General features: G+C 42.7%; 1 protein-coding gene across 1 annotated transcript in view; it reads right to left on the reverse strand.

The window, feature by feature from the left end:
- CLMP (CXADR like cell adhesion molecule) overlaps positions 1 to 24,800 on the reverse strand; it is a 44,371-nt gene extending 19,571 nt beyond the window's left edge. The window contains exon 1 of the mRNA XM_009942235.2: positions 24,684 to 24,800. Within this exon, the coding sequence (XP_009940537.2) occupies positions 24,684 to 24,711 (28 nt within the window). The 5' untranslated portion in view covers positions 24,712 to 24,800. The remainder of the gene's footprint in view (positions 1 to 24,683) is intronic.
- Between the last annotated feature and the right edge of the window lie 884 nt (positions 24,801 to 25,684).

Below are 25,684 nucleotides of genomic sequence, written 5' to 3' on the forward strand. Positions count from 1 at the left end.
CTAGTTCTCCTCTGGCACATCCCTTTCCTAAAGTGAGGGATGCCCCAAGTAAGACAGGAAAGGCAGAGCCCTTTTTAACAACAAGCATTGGGTATCAGCCTTCTGAGAGCAAAACAAAGCCCTGTCCGGGTGCTACAGCACATCATCAAGCTCTGGTGAGCAATCACAATGTTTCCAAGATGCTGAACAGGAAGAAGGTTTGGAGGGGGGCAGACAGTAAAAGCAGCATTCAGGCAACTGTTGAACAAATCTGCTAACTGGATGTGAAAAGGTCAGGCATCTGATCGAGAAACATACTGTAAAGGTCAGGTGAAGTATACAGAAGTAAGCTAGGAGGAATGGGTAGCACACATGACCAGATCCACCACCGGGCCTCTGAATTTCCACCCTCCTTTTCACTTTATGTAAGAGGTTAGACCATTTTAAAAGCATCACTGATCTTTTCCTGTGTTCTTATTCAGATTGAGGTCTCTACCACAACTTGACCAACAGATTTCCTCATCAAGAGCTGCTTCCATCAACAGCCCTGACTTACCGCAAGGTAGATTTTGTTGAATGAAATCTGAAGTGTTGGCAAAAAAGCTAGTCTTTGAGACCAAAAAATAGATTATGCCGCATAATTCCAATGTTGTAAACACTTGTATTTTGGATTTTTGTGATCAAAATGTGCATGCATCATCTTTCAGACCCACTTTTAAAACTGTTGAAGACAAAAAACAATATCTGTAGCACCTACTGTAAAATTCTCATTGGGGAGCCCAGAACTGGGCACAGTACTTCATGTATGATCTCACCCGTGCTGAGCACAGATGAAGGATCACCTCCCTTGACCTGCTACCTACACTCTTCCTAATGCAGCCCAGGATGCCATTGGCTGCCTTTGCCACAGGGCACATTGCTGGCTTGCATTCAACCTTGTCCCACAAAACCCCAGATATTTTAGCTGCAAAGAGGAAAGGATATAAGCTACAGGATACAAGGACTCCAGAGCCAGTGCAGAAATACAGGTGGTCCCATGGAAACAAGGATGTCAGTGGGTCTGTACAGTCTGACAAGAAGTGATGGAGAAAAAAGTTCTACCAAGTTATTTGGGAGGCTCGGCCACAAGGGGTTCTCAAGAAATTCATCTGAACTGCCTCGTAGGAAAGCTCAAGCTAGAAAAGGACCTCAAGCCCTAATGCAGAAGTAAGGTTTCCTGGACAGCTTCTCTGTGCCTCAATTCTGTCCTTTTCAATTCATGTAAGAAAACCTGCATGCCTCAGGGATGCATATGTAAAGCTTACAGAAGGAACAACAAAATTAGAAAAATCCAAGCCAGACTTCAGACATGCACAATGAGTGGATGAGAGACAATAGACAAGTTGTCAAAAGAGGAATTCAAGTCAGATATTAGGAAAAAAAATTTCACCATGAGAAGAGTCAACCACTGGAACAGGGGCTCACAGATTTTGGCATCAGCAGTCTCGAAACTATCCAACACTGGACTGCCTGAAATCCTGAGCAGTGTGATGTAAGATGACCCTGCTTTGAGCCGGACATCCAGAAATCCTTTCTGATTTATACTGTTCTATGACAAGCTCTAAGTCTTACAGCACATCAAGAGACACGTCTGAAGGCCCACTCCCTGAGCCTTAGGCCTTCCTGCTTCACTGAGACTTATAGACTGCCCAGAGAAAGACCATGCAATGCTCCTCTCCTGCTGCCTTCGCTACAGAGAAGTTCTGAAGTGCCACAGTTTGGTTTCAGCAGCCATGACACACAAACTGTGTACACAGCTGCTAGATCGAGGTGGTGGGGTCTTCGATGATTAAGTCCATTGTAATGTCTGGCAGCCGTCTGTTAGCCACATCTACAGTAAACCCCAGGTCTCCTAGCATGTGTGGTCTGTGGGGATAAATGAGCACATAGTTTATTTGATGGATTCAACTTTTTTACTGCTGACAGTATCTGTGAGCAGGTCACAGCTGTCTCCAGATTCACTGCAGCACCAGATTTTTTTTTCCTCTCCACATGATGCAAAAACCAAGCTGTTAACTGGTCAGATACATCACCTGACATTGATTCTTGTTGCCTGAACTTGCAAGTAAGGGGATACCTATTTATTTATATTTATTGGTTTTTCCCAATTTTTACTTGAGCAACACTGAAATTTTAAGTGCCAGAAAAAAATCATTAACCAATCCCAGAAAGTAACACAAGAACAGGCAAAGAAAATGTGCTAAGGCAAAACATTAATATTTACACAGTACTTCACATTATCCAGCAATGCTGGTTTGGGGAACTGAAGCAAGAACTGGGGAGCTCAAACAACCCAGCTTGCTTCCTTTGTCTCCATATTCAATTAGTTATCCTGGACATGCATACAGACCTAAGTCTACAGGGAGGTACCCTCTCTGCAAAAGTCACAAAATGTGCTTTCCTGTAAGTTGAAATAAACTTTTTCTATTATTGCTATTCAGTGTTCCAATGGGTTGATTTTGTCTTCAAAAATTCCCAGTGTTCTTAAGCCAGAATTGCCACAAAAAGCCACCACATTATTTAGCTAGTCTCTACAGTACTCATGGGTTTCTGCTGGTTTGGCTTATTTGGGAAAAATCTATTTTCTCTAACAGGAGCTGACACAGCTTTTCCCCTCCTGCTTTAAGGAGGCATTTTCAGTCAGAAGGAAGGCTAGAGAAAAACACTGTCTGTCTAAACTGAGCACTCTGGTGTTTCACTGCCTCCCCAAGCTGCTGTTCACCCTCATACCCTTCACTGAGGGCATATATGACTGCAGGTCTTCAGTACCTCTGCAAACCAGCCATCAAAAAAAAAAAAATCTGAGCTTAAATTGTTTGTACTACTTTGCACATCCATAAATTGCAGATACTCAGGCCAATCTGTCACTCCCCAGGGACTCGGATATCACCAGAAATACAGAAGAGGGTAAAGAAAATGAAATAGTATATTCAATAGAGCCTAACACTTACTTTTAAGCTTTATCAACTTCATCCAGTGGCAGTCAATTAACTAGTTTTTTATCCTGTAAGAAAAACATCCTTAACATTGCCTTTCCCCACTAGTGCCCCACAGTGTGACTTGTGCACATTGTACAATTAAATGGTGCAACTCTTCCACTGACCCTCCAATGCAAGATCTCAATGTTCTTTTCAAAACCCCATAGCAAAGCTGCTAACTATCATTGTTTCCAGTTTGCAAAGGAAAAAGACACTTGAAAGCTCAGTTTGCCCTTCAATAAGTAGCAACACAACAAGACTGACCAAGGTCACAAGGAATCAGTGGTAGAGTTGGGAATAAGATCTACAACTCACAAGGTCCACCCAATTCAAGCTACACACTGGAAACACCTTTTGACTGACTGCTTGTAGCAGGCAGGAGTTCTCAGTGCCCCTAACCACCAGACCAGGCTTTAACTCCAGCTAAATTAACTTACAGCACAGTCTTTTTGCTTCTTACAGAAGTTAAGCTACATTTCATCTCATGCAAGTTACCACTCAGTGCCAAGAAAAGGCCACAGAAAAAGGCTATACGCCCCACTTTCAGCAAGACCAGCACCCTATACAGACCACAGTAGGAAAGGAAAAAAAAAAAAAATCAGCTCATTGCTTCTAGTTTCCAAATAGGACAGACAGTGAAGCCAGCACAGAGCTCAAGCTGCAAGGAGGTAGCTGGCTTCTTGCCCAATACATTCGTTCATTTTTCTGAGGCCCCTTCAAGCTTCACATTGCTAAAAAAGGAAATTGTGAAATGTTGTATTGGAAACAAGAAATGCTGGATATGTCTCCCTCTTGCTCCCTGCCTGGAGGGAACATCTCTAGGTAAGCTTCAGCCCCCCAAAGGAAGAGGAGCAGGCTGCTATGATTTCACCTGATTCTTGCTTCACAAAGGAAGCAGGGCAATAATGACCTGCCATCAGCCATCCCTAACACTCATCATATTCCTGGCTGCTAAGCAACTTGGCTGTAGAAAGCAGGTGTCAGGTTGTACTACATCCCCTCCAGCTCTTTGAGAAACTGCAGGTCCTGAAGAAAACACCATCAGCTTGTTTTACACTGCGTGCTAGTGCCACATGAGCAGAACTGGCAACTGACAGCATTTCCTTCTGAACCTTGCACAATTGTTATAAAACTTAAATATTTTCCTATTGTCACTAAATACGGCAACTAAAAAAAATCCCTATTCACACTACAAGAACCAGGTTTTCTTGCAAGGCTTCTTCCCCCGAAACTGCCATAGCACAGGGAACAAACACTCCAGAACTCCATCAGCTCTGCTACAAATATCCCAGTGGTCCCTTTCATCTTCAATCTTATGTTGCCGATTAGGTAACCAATGTCACCAGTACTGTGTTCATTTTGAGAATCTAACAGTAGTTCACTGCATGGAGACTAGAACAGCCAGTTCACCCCAAGCTACTAAACAGTGAATTCCAAGAAAACCCCTGCTCCTTTCTGAACCAGCATTCTTTCCTTCCACAACACCTCCCAGCACAAGGTTTTGGGACCAGCAGGCGGTGAAGGCAGTTGCGTAACTGCTGCAGGAACTAAGGGGGAGAATGTCAAAACTTGCTAAAACACGAACCTAGGAGCCTTGTGGATTCAGTCTCTAATATCCATCAAACATGGTTAATTTTAATGTCATAACATTTTAATGTCAATTACTTTTAATGTCACTGCTTCTTATTTACTAGTGCAACCACATTTTAGAGCTGGTAACAGATTCCTCCACATAACTTTTAAGATCAAATAAATAAACAATCAAAAATAAATGCAACAAACACAAGCAGCAGCCTGGTGCCTCCCTGCTATTGTAAGGCTCTTGATGTGGTGAATCTATTTCAAAGGCCAAGGCAGTTGAGAAATAGAGTATCTGAGGCTTTCATGTTTAGAGCCAAATTACTACTTAGTAAAATTTGCTTCTACTCTTGTTTTTCTGACTACATAATTTGGTTAATTGGAGATGTCTGTTACATGTGGCTTGATATTATTTACACTAGGCTAAGCCCTCAGACAAGGATATATTTTGTTTAGATGCTGCACAGAGCAGAGAACAGAGAGTCATGATTCTGGGTATCTTAAAATTTGCATATGAAAGAAGAGACAAGAGTCAAGTTGAGACTGAGGAAAGTCACAGGAAAAGACCTGAGAAAAATCTTTAGGTTTAAGTGACTGGGGAAAAACTAGATAGCTGAAGGTTTTTTGCAAAGCAACAAGGATGTTAACTATTCACATAATTTGACACCCATTCAAATTCATCTGGTTTTATATGCTCTTTCGCAGAGACTGAGAAGCAGCAGATAGACAGGAAAACAAACAGCACAGAACACCTACAAAAAGAGGCACAATGAAAGAACATACTCTATACCTACATATGCATAGTACTGTGTTGTTGGCTGCTACTCTGGAAAGCAATTAAAGCACTCTCCTCTCAATGCAACATTCAAAGAACTGCTGTATATCCAGGAAGTCAACGGTTTATAAAGACTTGACTCGGGTTGAAAAAAATTGTAGGTATAAACAGGAAAAATTGATACAAGTACTTCTGTTAGACACTTTTTCAATAACTGGAGAGGCTGACAAAGCCTCAAACCCCATGGGGTTTCTCAAAACAGAAGCAGCCTTGCACATACCTTTAGAATAAACTATAAAGAATAAGTCAGGCCTCTATTCTAATCTCAAACTTGGATGGGTAAAAAAAGATTTTTACAAACTAAAAAAAACAAAGAAACTGGAGAATAACTTGGACAGCTGCATTTTGAGAGTCTAAGAACTGACTTGGTCCAGTCATTGCTGACATCCACTTGTCTACCCATGTTCGCACTTGTCACCTCCCTCAATGGTAAAACACGATGCAGCTCCGTGAAACAACTACAGTTCTACTTCAGACTGCATATTTTAAGCCCGTAACAGTTCAATGGGTCATTTTAAGTGCACAGTTCCAGCAATGATCCCACTTTAAGTCTCAATTCATAATTGTAAAAATGAAATGGAATATTTATTTGTAGGTTTTCAAAGCCTGAATAGAGTTTCCAGTACAGCAGAGACCACAGAAAATCTTTGCTCAGTCTGAGGTTCTATTAGCATCTCTTTCCAAGAAGTAGCCCTACATGCTCCACTGATAGGCTGGTTCAGTCGCACATTAAATTCACTGATCTAATTCCTCGAATCTTAGCTTCTATCCTGCATTTGTAAAAGTTCAGCTTGTAGCCACCACCTCTGAAATACCCTTGTATTCTAGATTACAGAGCCCTCTGCAAAAAGTTATCTGAATGACAGTAGGGGCTGCCCTGATGTTGGGCTCCATCCAGGAAAGAGGAAATTTAGCATGAACCAGCCCAAGCTGTCAGCTGACATTTGGATCCAGAGCTCATTCAGAACTGAGGGTGGGATTTACATAACTTGAGAAGTTTAATTCTCTCTTCTCAGCACCCTGAGCCTTAATCTTGTCAAAGTGTCTATGTTCACCTGGACACACTGGTGCACATAACATTTACTATAAAAGGTAATCAGGCAAAACAGGGGAATCGCCAAAAGATGCTAGACAGATTCTGACAGAGCTTTGTGTACATCTGACAGCAAGCATAGCCCAGAGTCATCTACCAGTCTTAAACAGTTCACATTCCTTGAGCTAAACCCCGCTGGGCTGCATTGTTTCAACAAGCTGAAGAGCAGCCTTGTGCCAGGGTTTTACCGCAGGGACCTTGACCCTGACCCAGACTAAGCAAGACTCCCCAGGCACAAGCTCCTAAACAAAACATCACATTACAATTATTTACACATCTCATCTGTCCTGAAGCAGCACAAGAAAAAGAGCATGCCTGTGAGGCCCCAGAGAGATCTGGAAGGCCAGCTCTTCACAAAACCCCACCCAAGGCTACATGAAACTCCACAAAGCCAAGGCTCAAATTGCTCAACAGGTTCCCCAGCCATTTTTGTTTCAAGTCCTCTATCAATCTGAGAAATGACCCAGCATGTCTTCTCTATTACAGCCAACTCCAGCTCACTGAAGTTCAGCAGTTCTAACCTATCTACTCAGCCACTGTCCATGCCTTTTATTTATTGGCCATGAAACATGTTTTCAGATAAACATCTCCAGAAGTTCACACCACCTTAGGCAAGTTTCCTCCGTAGATTGGTTCCCTCTTCCATGGGAAGAGGAGTACATCATGTCAAGGATGCGTACATGCTAAATAGCATCCCAGTTTTCTCTAGGCACATAGTACCTGTGCCATGCACTTAAAATCCATTAGATAACAGACTTGCAGTCACAGTGACCTTGTAATAGACCAGTACACCTGCAATACCACCAAAACCTGACATTGTCCTTTCTCACAGTTCGAAAACAGCAAGAGCAAGACTTGAGTTTGCAGTCCTTTGAACAGACTTCCACCTTTCCCTTCTGGAAAGGTCTAGTCCCATAGGGCAGAGATTACTATTTCTGAAATTGGCATCATTAGTGGCTATTCACCCTCAGTGTAAAGACATGCTGGTAAGAACCAAGTGTTGCAATATTACAGACTGACAAAGGCAGAAGATCTATTTTGCATGGGAAGGCACATTAAGAAATGGAGCATCTGGCAGCTAGAAAATAGATTCGAAGTGCTTAACTTGTATTCAGGAAGACATTTGATATTTAAAAGGCTCAATCACAAGTTACATCAGATTTATTTCTTCAAGTATATAAACACATAATTTTCCGTAACTGCCTAATATTCAGCAAGAAGTTTCCCATATAAGCATGTGATTCCACATACTGTTAGTTGCGGATTTTCCTCCACCTCCATCTGATACTGGACCATTTTGGAGCAAAACAGTCATTTAGATAAACTGTCAGTCTCGTCAGGTCCGGTAACTCCTAGCTCTTTATTTCCATGTTTACTCTCAGGCAGGAGGAGTCTGACTCCCTGGCTGAATCTATGTAAGAGAAGTGAAATACTTATTAGGTTAATCTAGAGTTTCCAAGGCATCTGTCAGTCTGATGCTCACAGAACTGAGTTGAGGGCACAAATAACTGTGGCAAACCTATGGGCCACAGTAGGAAGTATGGCTAAAGGAGTACATTAGCCATTTCCTGACTATAAACATGAGGAAAAATCCAGTCAAGGAACAGTCCCTTTATTACCCTGTTCCTGGATTCTTTCCTTCATACCAGCTCTTATTAATAACTAGAAACAAGATAACAGGCTAAGTGGATATCCTAACACTTACTGTACCTCTTCGTCTGTAACACATGCTTATTAGATGCTGACACTGTGTCCAGGGCAGTTTTAACGTGCAAATCTTGCACTGACAATTCACATGCCTATTTGCTCTTTGGTTGCCATATCTGGAGTGACAGGAGATATATACCCCTCATTTCCCTGTTACAAGCCTGAGTCTACCCTCCCAGCCTCTGCCTGCTGTGGTTCTTCAGTCTAGCAAGCTCAGCAAACGGAAAAGTCGCAACAGCTTCATGACGCTCAAAGTATTTTATTATGTTTGCCTAGTAGAGAAGGAAAAAAAAAAAAAAAAAATCAAACGGCTGCATACTGTAGATAACAGCAGTTCATCAGCCCCAGACCACACAAGCCTCCACATCTGGCTCTCATTAATAACTCAAAACAAAACCAAAGTATCTGTCTGCCAGGCAGTGAGTCTTATTTGATATTTATGCATAATAAGCCAAATAAGATGTGCCCACTTGCAGGGTCCTGGTTGATCCTCAGGAATCATTTGGAATGATTACAGGTACCACCATGATTGGAGCAGGCATAACAGGGTATCCCAAGTAAGATTTACAGTTTGGTTTGTGGTGAGGCAAATTCCCTTAATGATCCAGCTGCTGCTGGCATTCCTCAGGACAGAAACTCCTTGGGGGGGGGGGGCACGGAGTGGTGGTGTAAAGGGAGGGACAATATCATGAGTTTGCTCAGAAATGTTTTATTCAGGCTGTTTATCCTCAAAAGAACATTTTCCTTGTAGATTAAATTATCTGGATTCTGTTTATTCTAAACACAGGAGACAGGACTCAAGCATTTCCTCTTTTAGGAAGTATGGCTGAGTATTTCCTACAAAACTTATAAAGAATTTAAGTGAGGATTTGTACGGCTCCTGCAGACTTCAAACTCTTCCTTAAACCCTGAAACAGCTGGCTCTGTCAGAGCACAGTTACATCCCAGTGGCATGAAATACAATGCCAACAGCCAGCAGCTATAAGCTCTTTAGAAAGGGCAGGCGATAAAAACCATAATCAAACTATTTACCAATACTCCACGTTGTTTTGTCTGAAGACTATTAATGACACTATACAAGACATTTCCCTTTTTACAGATGAGGAAACCAAGGCTCCAAGAGGACTCAAAACCACCTACTGGGATTACAGTTGAGATGAGACAAGTAAATGAACAACAGATCTGAACCTTACCAGTGAAATGTTTTCATTCCCATAGACTACAGACTCAGCACTGGAACTGGAAGCAAAACCACAGGTTCCTGTTTTCTCATCTCTTCTCCTTACAATCCTGACGCTCTGGCTATGAAGATACTACTAAGTTTTATGTCCCATTTTCCGTATATTAGTCACATTGTGTTTACTACATGAAGTCTCTATCTCCACCTGAATCACAAAGGAATTGTCTTGCTCAGTCCTCCAGGAGACCCGAAAGCCAGACAATGAACAGATCTCCTCTGCCCATAAGGCCAACCTGTCTCCACATTCATAGCACAGCTCTGGACTAATCCAAGTCTGACATTCCAGTATCTTTAATCTCACAGCTACCTAGGACCTTTTCCCTGGCCTCTACCCTGAACATTCATATATTATGTCCTACTTCTGGATCAGAGGGGAGTGTAGAAAATACATAACAGTGACTGCTATTTAAAACATCTGTAAAAATAACATTTGTCTGCTACATCAAGTCTTCCCTGTCTGCACAGTATGAACATAACCAATGGTGAGTGTTTTAAAGCACGCATAATCATTACCTACTCAATTACTGTTGTTACAATCCATGGCTGGCAGTAAGTGCCAGTAAGCATCGCTCTACCAGCTCCCAGTACTAAGGGAATTCCTTATGTTTTGTTTTTTGTACTGCATCATAATCAGGCCCTAATTCTATGCATATTGGCTTAGGATATTTTTCCTTTCTTTTACATTGTCAGTCTGCTTGCCACATTCTTGCTGAAGGGGATTCCTCACTTTAAGCCCTTCTCTTGGTAGGGCCGGATGGCCTCTTTTAGTTGAGGATTATATGCTCTGACAGTACTGACACAGAAAAATAAAACCCCAGAATGATTTAAAGCAATGAGCAGGGCTGTCGCCTCAAGATCAGGAGTATATAGCTACTACTGTCCTTTCCTCCTATAACTCAGACCCACTCTAAACCTGGCTACTTACGGACCTTAGAGAGCAAGTCACAGACCCTTTGTCAGCCTGCACCCCATCATGCACTCTTCACTTGCTGATGCAATCAACTTTTAGTATCAAGGAGACCACACACTGTGGCAATTAAAGCTACCAGGCAAATCCATACTGAAACGGTGCTAGAACACATGTTTTTAAGAGAACATGGAGTGAGCTCAGTTCTGATCTACTCCAAACAGAAGCTTTAGAACAAAGAAAATTTGTTTTAGTGGATTATTTTTCCATTCTTCTTATACAAGATCACCACAAAAAAGTGAAGCAGCATTTGAAAGATGGAAAAGCAGTGCCAGTTCCTCCCTGAATAAGCTTGTCCCTTGCAGGAAGGGGAAATGAATTTCAATTCCAAGGACTAAAGATGTTCCTGTGCCGGACTTGCTACATCAGGTGCTTTCAGTGGAGTGAGTTTACACCCCACTGCTATAACAATGCCAGAATCTAGAGATACACAGCAAACGTCCCAGACCCCAAAGGTTTATGAAGCCCAAAGCTGCATGCAAACCTATACATATAGAGTTAAAAGCTGCAGTGTACTCAAAGCATGTCTCATTGGCATGAAGGATGCCAGCAGCTATTGAAGTTGCCCTTTTTCTGGGTAGGCTAGGCTTTCCATGCACGTGGTTGCAGAAGAAGAAATACTGAGAGGACAACCCTGAGGACAGGGACTTAAAGGAAAACAATAGCCAGAAGCAAAGCATGCTGCACACGTGGTTCTGCACCACACAGTATGGGAGAGGCTGCAACTCTGCTCTTTTAAAGGAGAAAACAGACAGGAGTGGCAGAAGTGGCAAAATGAGAACCTTGTCATATGTCATTGTGAGGTAATAAAAAGTATTTGCATTCAAAGGATTCTCCTCAGGGAAGGCAACCTTTGTCAAAATAAAAGACATGATTCCGCCCAGCACAGCCTACATTAAGTGATAGTTTGAAAGTATATGGGACTTGCCTAGTGTAGCTGTTTCAGCAGTAGTAAATCACCTATGGCAAACACATGGGATTTTTTTAGTGTTCACTTATTTCTGAGCTGGGGTAGGGCGTGCCATCCAACAGTATTATACTCTAGAAAACTAAGCGTGGATGAATTATAAGTGCATTGGTTTCTGGAAGCAAAGTCTGGAACAGACCACGTCATCAGTAGCCCTCAGAGAACCACTAATAAGGGAGAAACAAATGACAAAACACCAATATCGTCCAACTGCTTGTTGAAAAATCCTTCTACATGCAAGAACAACTCCTCTCCCCATCTTTTTGCTTAAAGATATTTATGAAAAGGTGAGGGGAAAATAAGGAGGGTGAACCGAAGCAACATTTTGAGTGGTCGGTGAGGTCAATAGAGAACTGGCTAAATGGCTGAACTCAGAGGGTTGTCATCAGCAGCACAGAGTCTAGTTGGAGGCTGGTAACTAGTGGTGTCCCCCAGGGGTCAGTACTGGGCCCAGTCTTGTTCAACCTCATCATTGACCTGGATGAAGAGTTAGAATGTACCCTCAGCAAATTTGCTGATGACACAAAACTGGGAGGAGTGGTGGATACACCAGCAGGCTGTGCTGCCATTCAGCGTGACCTGGACAGGCTGGAAAGTTGGGCAGAGAGGAACCTAATGAGATTCAACAAGGGCAAGTCCAGGGTCCTGCACCTGGGGAGGAACAACCCCATGCATCAGTACAGGCTTGGGGCAGACCTGCTGGAGAGCAGCTCTGCGGAGAGGGACCTGGGTGTGCTGGTGGACAACAAGGTGACCATCAGCCAGCAGTGTGCCCTGGTTGCCAATAAGGCCGATGGGATCCTGGGGTGCATCAAGAATGTGGCCAGCAGGTCGAGGGAGGTTCTCCTCCCCGTCTACTCTGCCCTAGCGAGGCCCAATCTGGAGTACTGTGTCCAGTGCCGGGCTCCCCAGTTCAAGAAAGACAAGGAGCACTGGAGAGAATCCAGCAGAGGGCTACAAGGGTAAGGAGGGGACAGGAGCATCTCTCCTACGAGGAAAGGCTGAGGGAGCTGGGCTTGTTCAGCCCTAAGAGAAGGCAGAGAGGGGACCTTATAAATGCCCATAACTATCTTAAGGGTCAGTGTAGGGAGGACATGGCCAGGCTCTTTTCAGGGGTGCCCAGCAACAGGACAAGGGGCAATGGGCACAAACGGAAGCAGAGGAAGTTCCCTCTGAACAGGAGGAAGAACTTCTTCACTGAGGGTGACGGAGCCCTGGAACAGGCTGCCCAGGGAGGTGGTGGAGTCTCCTTCTCTGGAGATATTCAAGACCCACCTAGACACAGTCCTGTGCAGCCTGCTGTAGGTGACCCTACTTCAGCAGGAGGGTTGGACTAGGTGACCCACAGAGGTCCCTTCCAACCCCTACCATTCTGTGATTCTATGATTCATTCCCTTTAAATAACTAGTATACCCATTGTTCTGGGAGCTGTGAAAACAGATTTAGAACACACATGGAGAAGAGCATTTCTGATTCTCTGGATTTAAATGTGTCTTTGTACAACAGAGGACTGATTAAAGTAACAAAAATATTTTCAAAAATGCTCAGGTACTGCGCTTTCAGAAAGGTTTCTGAAGGATCTGTGTTCAAGGCCTAACACTTAAACCCCTAAAATTAGTCCTGAGCACTTGGCAGAAATGTGTGGTGCACAGCACCTGAGGTGTGGCACAGGTCTGCTCCATGCTACAGTAAATATCCTTTGCTACCCAAGCCAGCATTTAATAAAAAAAAGCTGCACAAGGAACTCAAACACAGAATGGAGAGACATTATAAGGACAGAGACCAGAAATATTCAAGTTATTCAGAAGATGTATAATCTTGGTGACAAAGCAATGGGAGTTTTTTTACCACCCGAGTTGTTCAAACCAAGCCTGGCTGTCTTTCTGAAAGAGCAATTTTACTGTAGCTTTTAAAATGAATGCAAAGATAACAGCAATGAAATTCTCTGCCCTCCAATATACTCCAGCAATCCTCAACACTGCCCACAATTTTCTTCTAACTTTACCTTTGAAGAGGGGCAGAGTTCTTTCTGCAAGTCGTATGAAAATCCCTGTCTCTGTGTGTCTATCAGGATCTCCAAGCTTTCTCAGATATGCCTGTTAGATTTCTGTTAGATTTTCTTCTGTGGCTTTCATGTGCTACAGTCCAGAGACACTGAGAAGTCCGATAATCCTAACTGCACACTACAAGGCTGCTCAGTAGCTAGGACCATTAGTTAGGTATAATAAACTTGCTAGCAGGTACTGCTTTGTGATCTGGCCAGAACAATCCCAATTTACATAATCCCACAATAAGCAAGCACCCTCAGCACCATCCTATCTGAGAAGTTGTTCGGATGTCCGAGTACCCTGGGTAGCCAACTTTTATGTTTTCTCACTGCATGAATTGATGCTCTACAATTACACCAATAGATGTGAAACTGGTGCCTGGCTTTAGACAACAAGCAGAAAGACAACTAGGTTTAAGACATTCTGGATTGCTATGCGAGCTTTCCCGTCTTCACTGTTGTATTGAACAGCGCAAACGAAACAGTCCCTGCCTCAAAGCACTTACAACCCAGAAAATTATTCCTAAATAGTTCCATCTGGTGCAATAAGGCCCAGTTCATTCCATTCACATACTGGTTATGGCTTTCTTCCTCTCTTCTGGTGCTTTCACAGGCAAGGATACTGGGCAGGGGAAGATGCTTGCTGTCAACTTGATAGAAGAAGAAACACTGCAGCCTCCACTACATTCAATGACTTTTACTAATGGGTACGTATTTGTTGCCATCTCACAATGGAAGCAATATGCCCAGGGCATTACTAAGTAGCAAAAAGATGCAATCTCAAGTAATTGGAGGGATAAGTATCATGCAATGCAGGATCATTATCTCCAGAGCAGAGAAGCTCAGAGTTTTGAGCTTTTTTTTTTATGCCAGGACATATTGGGTCTGAATTAAATAACAGCTGCAGAGCTGTCTCTTCTGCTTACTCCAGGGTAGCCTTGGGCTAAATGAAAGGAGCTCTGACAAAGCCAGGTAAGCTGGGATCATTTGGCACACTGAGTAGCACTGACAAAAAGACTCTTCACCATTCAACTAGTGCCTGACATGCCTTAAGACTATCATTTTGGACTTTCACAGCTCCATTTCTACAGTGATTTCAAAGCACTTTACAGCTCAGGAAAGAAAAGTTGCTACATTGCTGAGTGCTCTTACATTTACTCTGCAGAACAGCAGCTGAGGCACAAAGCTGTTCAAACCAGCATTTTCAAATGCACCCCCCCCCGAACTTCGCTTAAAGGACACCTGACAGCACATAGTCGGCGTGACCAAGCTCACGTGTCCCTAGACTTGCATATTCAGAAGTACTGAGACTTCATAAAACTTGAAATGAAGACACTAAAAGCTAACAGGCACTTAAAAATGGTGCCTGGATTACTGAATCACTGAGTCACTGGCCAAACCAAGAATGGTATCTAGACATCCCGAATACTGCCTTGACCAGAAAGCACCCAATCGCTTAAAATTCCAATTTGGAAATGAAATTTCTGAAAATCACAGCGTTTGTCATCACAAAAGTTATGCTTTGTCTGGTTAAATTTCCCTTTGCCTCCAAGCAAGAGCTTGAAACAATAGAAAGAGGAGTTTTGCCCACAGGACAGAACACATGAGAACAAGAGAAAGCTGTAGCGTGGAAACATCCATCCAAATTGGATGGATTCAGTAAAACAGTTCCTTATGTGAAATACTGAGACTCCTATGGGATTAGCACCAAGCTCTCTGCAAGTGCCACTTCAGTCACATTCTGTGATGGGTGCCTGCAATGGAATCGACCTACTCCAGGCATCAAAACAGAAAATGCCACAAAAACAGAGCTGAAGGCCAGGAATAGTTTGAGGGCCTCAGAAAAACAGTAATGCCAGATTGTTCATCGGGAATTGGATTCCTGAGCTTTGCTGACAAAATGCATGTGGTCTGCTTTGTATTCAAGTGGCAAACAATACCCAATGTTTGTATGTTACAGCAGCATCAGTTCTACAAAAAGACACACCAGCCTTCTCTTACAGGAATAGGTGAAACTTGCACAGGCGGCTCTCAGCAATGTCCAGCCCCAGGGAGACCAGAATAAACATGTGAAAATGAAGAACACCACCATTTGAGGAACAACAGATTCATGGCAGTAATAAGTTATCACCAAAACTTCATTCAGCCAGATCACCAATACCTATCATTCACACTTTAAAAGTAGAGGGCCACGGATCCTCAGTCACCACATGAAGCTAAGCATTCTCATTTGATGTCACTTTTGATATCTGCTCAGGTCCAGCATGCAACTCACACTGCAAATTGACTCCAGTTCCTAAATACCTGGCTCCTAACATCAGAGCAGGTCTGCTGCTCATCATCTGTTAGTACAATGTAAGCCAGTCTCCCCAGTGTTTGCAGAGCTCTGATCTTCGCTGGGGCCTTGAAGAACTACTATAAAGCAAATAAAGCGAGTAGTTGCTAATAACTCTTGCACTCAGCAGGCTCAACTTCACTCACAGCCTAGTGCAGTATGACTGAGGAAATGAAAGGCTTCACTAACTGTGACTGAAAGCTGTGACACCATTTTAAGACGGTTTTTACACTTGAACAGTTTGAAGTAATGCTACCAGAAACATCTGAAAATTAGGTAGTGCTCCAGCTTCCACTGGCAATCATATGTTGCTTTTTTTTTTTTTGAAGGACACAGTAGCTTACAGGCTCCCCACTGGAAAAAACACTGCACCACTTTCTTAACTTCATGTACCCAGAAGTCCCTCGGCAGACTCATTTCCCATTTTGAGCACACTAAGCTGTTTGCTTTCCATGAGCAGTACTTCTGCATGCTCATGTCTTACAAGACTCACAGAGCATTTTAGCAGACATTCACTGAAACTGCATGTTGTTGCACTGAAATAAGCCCTAGTGCCAGTTAGGGCCTGAGGAAAATGAAGCTATTCCCTTAATATTACTCAACAAGGCAGGATCCACAGCAGGATTCCCAGGACCCCACCAGACACTGGCCTCAAATCACACTTCAGCAGATTTGCTCTGGAATTACCCTACTACAGCAGAGTTCCAAATCTGGCTTTGTACCTTTTTCTGTAGAGGTTTGATAAGTGGTCCTTTGTTCAGGAAAAGAAAGCCCTGATGTTGGAGAACATGGCTCCTTTTTCCTCTTGTCCCTGGAATTGTGATTGGAAATAATTGGAAGTGTCACTGGAAGTAATCAGAAGTGACAGTCCCTGGGTTACAAGGCTTTTGCTTCAAGTCTAACAATCCCCCCGCAAAACAAAACCTAAATTTAAACAATGAAGTCATAAAGTGATTTGCCTTCAAGGTTGAAAACCCTGCATTTTTTTTTTTAAACAAAAAATTGCCTGACTGTTTTAGTTCAATACTGAAGGCTTGCTGTGTTACATGAAAGATTTCACACACACACAAAAATACCCCACCATTTCCTGCCACTCTGCAGCCCTACCCTACAGATAAAGGTTCATACCTAAATCGGACATTTCTATGGCCTTTAAAATTTTATCAAGCCTTTAGGAAATTAAAAAATAGCTTAAGCAGTCTGAGCTATGAGACTCAGCCAACATGCATCTCAAATATTCCAAATACTGGGAAACCACCTAATTCTGATATTTCTGCTGAGGCACTTAGAGTGGAAGGGAACAGAGCCACTCATTTTTTAACACTCCAGTTCCAGAAAAGCCTCTTATCAGCTCAGTTCATACCAAATGCCATCCAGGCACATAAGGAAAGACAATATCTGCTCAAAAGAACTTACAACCTAAATAGCCAGAGTAAAAGGCACAAGGCAGTGAAAAAAAGAGCTACAGATGGGCCAACATGAGTTGCCAAGATCTGGAACAGAGCAGGGAACTGCATCCAGATTCCCAACCCATGCACTGACCACTCCCCAATGCTTTCCTGAGCTGTTACTTTTCGTGTTACCTTCAGATACTCCAGCAACACACAGTTTCCTTCCACAAAGCTGCCTTTGGAGAGGCATTTCCACTGACAAAATACAAAGCTTAGAGCCACTGCTGCTAGGTAAAAAGATAAGGAACAGTTGAATGTTTGAGTGAATGCTGGCACACATGCTTTGAAACAGACATACAAATATTCCCCTGTATCAAAAGCCACAGGGAAGGACAGGGGACTTCCTCCTGCCATTTAATGTAGCTAGCTTCCACGTTCTGCTCCACCAAGCAACTCAGCACAACAGACACCTTAGCTACAAGAGATTATACCACATGTATATTGTAGCTAGATAAACTAGATTGTTCTCTTTCAAAGGCAGAATGAAATAATTCAGAGACTAAACACACAGCCCCAAAATTTACTTGGAGGGTTCTTCTGGTAAAACAGCAGTCATTCACACCAGGAGTGGAGTTTCTCAGCACACGGATACTAAAAAGCCATTAATACTTCATCGAGTATCTTACTACAAAGTAAGGCTAAGTCAAACCTTCCAATTGCTTAGAAGTCATCCCTCCACATTGCAGCTGAAGGACCTGATGGATTCAGCTGTTTGTCAGTGCTCTGCTCATCACTACTTCTATCCATGTTTAAGGACATCTTTGAAGGAAAATGGCTTAAAGGCAGAGTTTCAAGGGTCCTAGACACATACCAACTGCTACCTTACCTTTGGGCAGTGTGCACCAACCTGAGCCTTACTTTACTGCTCTGTTAGACAGGCTTTATATACCTCTCTACCCCATATGACCCTGCTAGACGGAGTTACTCAAAAATTTATGCGAGTGTGACATTTACCACAAAGCATGCTACAAAAGCAGCAGCAGTGCAGCATTATGGTAGACCAAATGCAGCCTAGTCATGGTCATCAGTTGCCTCTAATTGTGCACGCTCCATTTCAAAAGACCATTTCCAGGAGAGCAGCCTCTCTTCTGCCAATGCATATTTAAGCACAGCAAAATTTTCACTGACCTTTTCCTACCAAAGGCAAGTACACTGCAGGCACGAAGCTGAACTTCAACCTTTCTGCCTCAGTCAGGAACAAGTCACATACACTAAGGCTTCATATTCATTCCTCAGCCACAAGACTGTCAGCCACACAGAAGAGACAGGCTGAAAATATACTGTAATGTATATTGATTCTTGTAGGACAGCAATTCTGACATCATTAATCTGGGTCTGGCCCATTGAAAGAAATGCTGAGTTACAGCCTTTGCTGCTTTAAACTGCCAAATGCTTTCCTAGAGAAGATGGGGCAGATGAGGACAGGACTTTTTTCATGATCTTCCACCCCATTCACCACCTTTGATGCATCTTACAAGTGCTCAGTCCTCTTTGCAACCTGTTGTGAAGAAAAAGTAGAGCTACTGAAGGAGTCACATAATGAAACCAAGGTACCAAAGAAGTGGTTTGAGAAAAGCCTAGCAACAGTGCTTTGCTGAGGCAGGGCAGTGCCCATCCTCCTCACACTGCCCAGTTGCTTTTTTAGTACTTGGACAGTGAGCTTCTGGGAAAAAGGACCAGCTTTGTTCTGGGTTGCTAACCCACTGCTAGAGCTCCCAGTCACTATTGCATGCACCTTCTCTGCATTCCGCCCAGGGAAAAGCATAGGGCAGGGTTTGAACCCCTGGCTGGCAGAGGTGAGCTGCTGTTACTCCACTCAGCAACACTGAAGAAGCAGACTGAACAGAGGAGAGGGTCCAAGAGATGAAGATGGAAATTCACCCTCCTCCCTTCTGTTGACTTGACTTTCCATCACTTTGCACATTTCCTATTGTTGTGCTTCCTGTACAGCCATTTCTGCACCCTCTGCTATCCTGTCATTTGAGTATCTATTCACAGACCTCAGTGACCTGACTTCACCCTTGGCTTTTTCCTGGACTGCTTCTGTAAACTAACCATTTCTAAAAACAGATGAAAAAACAGCTTTGGGAAAAAAAAAAAGAAAAGACCCATTTATCTTTTAGACAGGGCACCTCCAAGTTTCAACTGCACCCAAAGTAGCCTGTTCTGTAACACATTAGTGCATGCAAGATATACACAATATTGCATGCACACGAGCTAAGCTTTCTCTACAAGTGTATAAAATACATCAGATGCACAAGCAATGACTACTACCTTGGCTTACACAGGGTGCTTATTTAGCTAGAACTCTAAGGTATAGTTTGACTAAGGTTGTGGGAACTATTTCTGAAGAGAAAAGTCACAGAAAGAAGCTTGCAGCACCCCACTTCATTGGTACTAGACACACACTTGCAGTCATTTAGTATGATGTAGCAAGCACAATTATACACAGAAGATTTTTCAAATACACACAAGACTTTGTCAGAGTGACTGTTTACGTTTCTTTTCAGGCAGTTCCTGAAATCTCAAACAAATGCCAGATTGCAAACCTGTTAAGTTCCCTATAAAGCCCTGTATTTGCCTTGAGGAAAACAGGGGCATTTGTTGTGATCCTGAGGATAAACATGAGGATATCTCCAAGCCAGTTGTGCAATGACATTTCTGGGAAGCCTGTGCTGCTCTTACACAGAATGTCCTTCTAAAGTGGGCCAGAGCATCCCACAGAAACAGGCCACTAACTCTACATGGGGGAGACAAGGTCCAGGGTAGGCACAAAGGGAAAACACCAGTTGTTTTCATGGGAAATTCAGAAAATTGCCTCCCCACCATGACTATTTCCCATAAAGTGAATTCATCTTCATAATTTCAGCTCAGCTTTGGCATGCTGCTTTTCCTCACTCTGGACAGTTACCTTTTCTTCCTCATGGTAAAATGGAAAAACCAGAAAGGATAAAAATAACCCCCCCAAACAAACTTTTAAATACTAAAAACTCAAACTCTTCCATATAAAACAAAGCACTACTAGCGGAAAACAGGCCATTTCTCATCAAGTGTCTTGACAGCACATTTGATGCAAACCATCCCCGGCTTCAGAAGAATGTTAGTGTCTCACAAGAAGTGTTAACCCTGATATCCTGCCAGATAGCAACTCAGTTACGTCTAGCTCCTTCAAATTCCCCCTGGAGTGCCAAATGGACACACTGTTTTTCTTTGTTCCCTTTTCTTAGGTATTCTTAGAGTAGTGTTCTATTGAAGAGCTCTTTGCCCTTTCCTAGAATCAAACTCTCACTACTGTAACAGGCTGAATCTTGCATACAGTTGATGTTTTGTCAACTGCTTTTGGAGTTTTCATGACAGAAATGAGTTCAATTATCAATTCTATGAAACTGTCCCTGGGAGAATAGTCTTTTGAGCTAAATACACCAAGAAGTTACCTGCATTCCTTCAGAATCCAATGACAAAAAGAGAAGGTGAAACCCACACAAAATCACACACACAACCTTTGCATAGCTACAGATTCTTCTTTTTGTAGTCCATTCCCAAGCCAAGGCTTTGTTTTTAAGTGCTGTAAAAACATGAGGCAAAACAGTTGTCCTACCAAGCTTCCAGGTACACCATGAAACAAACATGCAAAGGTACAAAAGGAACCATGAGAAAACAAAGAACCAGCAAGCGTGTCATGTACTGTTAGTTATCACTGAGATGCAGGAAATACCTGAAAAATCAGCAGAAATCAAAGATCCATCAGCTTAATTTTCAGGTGGCTTACAGCAGTGTACGTTGCTTTTTACTAGTTCCAGGTAGAAACATTCCATGAAAAATGGAATTAAAATTCTAATAAAGCTTCCCAGTAGCCTCTGGGAGCAAAAGTGCTTTTCTTTAAGAAAATGCTGGAGTGGTTCTTGGCTTTGCTGGAGTGTAGCATTGCCAGGGTTTAAGAAGGATCTCAAGGAGATGTGATAGGGCACACTGCAGGTTGCCTGTGTTATTAAAGCACAGGAGAAGACCAGAGTCCGCATACTAGAGCACAGCCCCAGGCTGACCTACCACTGCTGAATGCTGCAGAGCTGCTTCCATATCATCACAGATTTTCCATGTATAAGTCTGGCGAATACATAGCCAAATGCATGCTGTCAGATCCAATTGCTGATGCCAACAGGCACTGGAAGGATCAGCACCATAACCTTTTTCCTAGTGCAGTGGGACAGTCTTGCTACTCAACGCAGTAACTGTATACCCCTGGGACAGCACTCTAACAGAGTCGCTGACCTCAGAGCTTAGAGGGCAGAGCTCAGCTACACCACAAAAGGTTCTTTTACTATTACAGCTGCACCCACTCTAGCAACTTCACCCTGGTATAACATACTGATTCTAACACACTGAACACCTTTTTGTCAGACAACCATCAGTCTGACTCAATGTGCCTTGTGGAGAACAACCCCTAACACTAACATAAAGGGTCACTGCTAATAGCAGGGCACCAGAAAGCTGGATTTGGCTTCACACATGTACTGCTTGGGATCTTGAACCCATCAGTTTCTGAAGGGCATAGCACATACACTAGCCAACAAGATAAGAAAAAGCACATAATACCCGTCTCAAAGCTAGGTATATAAGCATTACCCCTGTGAACATATTTGATTACTAGAAAATTAGCTTTTACTTTTATGAAACGCTCATTCAAAATATTCAGAAATGACTTCAGGGGAGTCAAAGAAGGCTAAGGAGACTTCCAGCACCTGAAAATTTAAACTATTTCAGTAAAAGATTTAAATGAAAGCATTTGCTGTTTTTTTACTGGCTGAGAAATGCAGCATTCTATTATGAAGTTTTTGCACTCAAAAGGATCAGATATTTCCCTTGGAAATATCCATTTTCATTTTTACTATTGCAGTGTGTTACACAAGCAGTTTGAAACAATTTCAGCCAGCTGTGGACTGAGATAAGAATCAGATGTCAAATACTTGCATATAGACACATACATTAGCATGTATCACCTTCAACTCCTCACTCCTTCCCAATTTATTTACCTAGCCTTTATCAGGGAAGTAAGCATGGTCATGCCCCTGCCCGCACTTAGTAAAGTCTTTCATCTTGTCTTGTTTTAAAAGTCTCCCTAAAAGTATTTGGCTCCTGTTTCCTGTCTCCTCACACAGCTGTTCACTTGCCCCAGTGAGGTAAACAGTGCAAGAGACAAGGACTGTATATATTAGCCATGCTATTAGAATGTTTAACAATAAAAACCCAAACCAGGCAACCTTCCTTTTGAGTTTGCTTGGCTTCTCTAAACTCTGTTTTCCACACTAGTCTTCCCCTTTATCAGCAAGAAAAGCAAGCTATCATTAGCACTAACTTTTTACTGCAGAAAATAAATTAGACTTTAGCTAGCAAATGAGACTCCCCAGCCTCCTTTTTTTCAGGATGATCTAGTAACAGGGAACCACAACACTTCCTTACTTTTCCCCAGAACACACTCCTAATATTGGTGAATGAAGCTGGACACAGAGCAGAAAGACGAAGCTATCTGTTGGCAAGACGGGTAAAGCATGGGCAAGGCAAAGGGCAGTTCAATGAGTAATGCAGTACCAGGAAACAAAACATTCCAGTTTTTGCTGTGAGATTTGGGAAGCCACTTACACTCCCCTCACCAATGCTTGGACAACTACTGAGAGGCTGAAAAACTCAACTCACAGGTGAGGCATAAGCTGTTGAGGGCAGGGACCATGTCTTATTTTGTGTTTATGTGTTACTAGCATAGTGGAGATGCCTAGAGGCCAAAGACATAAGAATATCTATGATAAAACCCATTGTGTTTTATAGATAGAAGTAGAACTAGTCATACAAAGGTAAATCATTACATTACAGCCAAAACCACCTTCTCTCCAGCAACAGCTTATTCCTGTTACTCCAAGCCTTCAAAATACAGGAATACTCATCAGCTGGGTAGGGTCAGTGTATCAAAGACTGCAGTTCCCATTTGTCTCCATCAGCAAGGTAAGCAAGCTACCTTTGCTTCCCGATTTCCACAAAGCAGCTTTCCTGGCCATTTGTGCAGGGCTGACCCAGCCCAGACACCTCTGGCAGAAGCCTAGCTGTTCATTCTAACCTTGCTGCCTCGTCTCCTGGAGTCTAGTTTAAACACCATTGCTACCACATTGAAGCACAGATAGCCAAGGGAGATGAGGGGGGACAAACTGCTGTCTGCACTCCCCTGCACATTCTGCAACATGTGCACACCCCCATCACACTCCTACAGATAAAACCTTTGCTAACAGCAATCCCTAGAGCAAAAACCTTTCCTACTGTTTATTCAGCAGCTCTTCAAGTACTGCATGTCTTTCAGATATCCAGAAATCTGGCTAGTCCATGTTCCACACCTGTAAAACTTAAGGAACAGGGCTGTCCCCTGCAACATTTTATAGCTGCCCAAAAACTCTATTCTACCTGTGCCTAGCCACATCACTACACCACCTTGTGGGCCTCAATTCTTCCCAGGGAATCGAAGACCAACTCACTTTTTCACACCTGTACTCAGGTTCCCAGGGGATAGGAGGACCCAGGAATCATAGCCTTTGCCCAGCCACAACAGATTTCAAAGCTGTCTGCCTGTCAGGGTGATCTGGTGAGCAGAACAGAAACAGAAGCACACTCACCACTTTACAGTGCCTCTATAGATGCAGAAATCCTGCCTGCTTCTGAGTCAGCCTTGTAGGCAAGCCCCCTGAAAGATCTCAAGGCTGCAAAACTCTTTTCTCCACAGGCTACAGCTTTAACAAACAGTTCTCTTCAGCCCTTCTACCTTCACTCTCCCCTTCCTTTAATGCCTCCTTTCCTTTTCTCCGCTCCTCTCCTATCCAACAGTCAGCCTCTTCTCATTCCCTTTTTTCAGCAGCCTTATTTCCCTTCACTTATTCCATTGCTTGCCTTGCCCCTTTATCTCCCTTCTCCCATCCTTTTCCCCACAAATCTTCCCACTTGCATTTCAACACATCTGTTTCTAATCTAAGGCATCAATTGGAAACAATAATGCCGTTTTATTTTAAAATCCTAATGTTAAATACCCAAGCAAATCAAAACAGAGTTAAACAAATCTGACACTATGCCTGAAACAAAGACATTTTGTTCACCTTGTTTTGCCAGTGATTCAAGCCCCTCGCTAACTCATTGCTTAAAAACACTACCCTCCCTCTTTAAACAAGAGACATACATTCCAAAAGGAATCTGTTCAACCACCACTTCTAAAAAGTTAACCCAGATATTAAAAGAACTCTGGCTAGCAATCTGCTAATAAATAAAGCAACCAGTAAAGCATCAGAACACAATCAATACCGAAAAAGGAGTTCACCATAAAAGTTTCTTCCTTACCAATCCCTTTCTCTAGCTCATCAGAAATTAATTTCAGTCATGCAGAGAGGACACGTGGAAGTTTGATTAAAAACGCTGAACAAAACCAAAAATCCAACCTACCTAAAAAGAGAATTGAAAGTGCAGACATTCCGTTTCCAAGCAAGAGGGACTTTTCCTCCCTTTTTCTTCCTTTCTCCCAGGAACAGCAGGCAGACCTGCACAGGATTCAACAGAACGCCTCTGGAATGCACTGAGTGTAATTGCATCCATGTGCCAGAAAAATAACCAACTTCACTCTTTCTTCCTTTCTGCTATTCATCTCCTTGTCCATATTCCATCCAGACTCAGTGAGAGCTTTTAGATCTCTGCAGCTGGTAATTCAGGCCCTTGAGTTTCTGAAAAAGAAGAGACAGAGGCAGTGCAGCAAGGAGTTCACATCTACAGCAGCACAGAACAATTTTGCTTGTCTGAAAAGAAAAGGAGAGAAGCAGGGGAAAACACTGTGCTCAATGTTCACCACATGGCTGCCTCCCAGAAGAGCCCCTCCCTACCATCAGCTGGGATTAATAGTGAAGACCAGTCATGTGGGTGAGGTAGAGCCAATTTCAAACAGTAATATATATATTTATGTTTGGAAGAGAAACAAGAGGATTTCTCTAGCATCCAAACAGTTAAGTTTGGAGACAGTAAAAATCCAGCATGGAAGAAATCAGATTCGTCACTCAAGGGCTGGAGAGACTCACAGAAAAAAAGCACACATGCTCTTCTGAATGATAAACACTCACATGTATACACGATCTTTATTCTTTTTTATAGCTAGTAAAAAGCAGAATTAGAGCTTTTAGTCTTACTGTAAGAGTTTCTCACTTTGCTTCATTGGTTTTTTTTTAGTTTCTAGGAAAGAAAAAAATTCCCAAAAATAAATTATGTATTTTATCTGTGCTTTACTGACAAGAGAAAAAGCCAGATCAATTGTCTACACTCAGTGACTACTGTGGGATGCAATTTATAACTCACTTGCAAAGGCCTTTTTAAGCCAGCCCAAGACACCTTCACAGCCCATCTTCAGCTTCACCCTAGTGTAGTTAGCAAGTTATAAGAACTAGCTCAGATAATCCATT

Source organism: Opisthocomus hoazin, chromosome 24 (genome assembly GCF_030867145.1).
Source record: "Opisthocomus hoazin isolate bOpiHoa1 chromosome 24, bOpiHoa1.hap1, whole genome shotgun sequence".
NCBI classification, from domain to species: Eukaryota; Metazoa; Chordata; class Aves; order Opisthocomiformes; family Opisthocomidae; genus Opisthocomus; species Opisthocomus hoazin.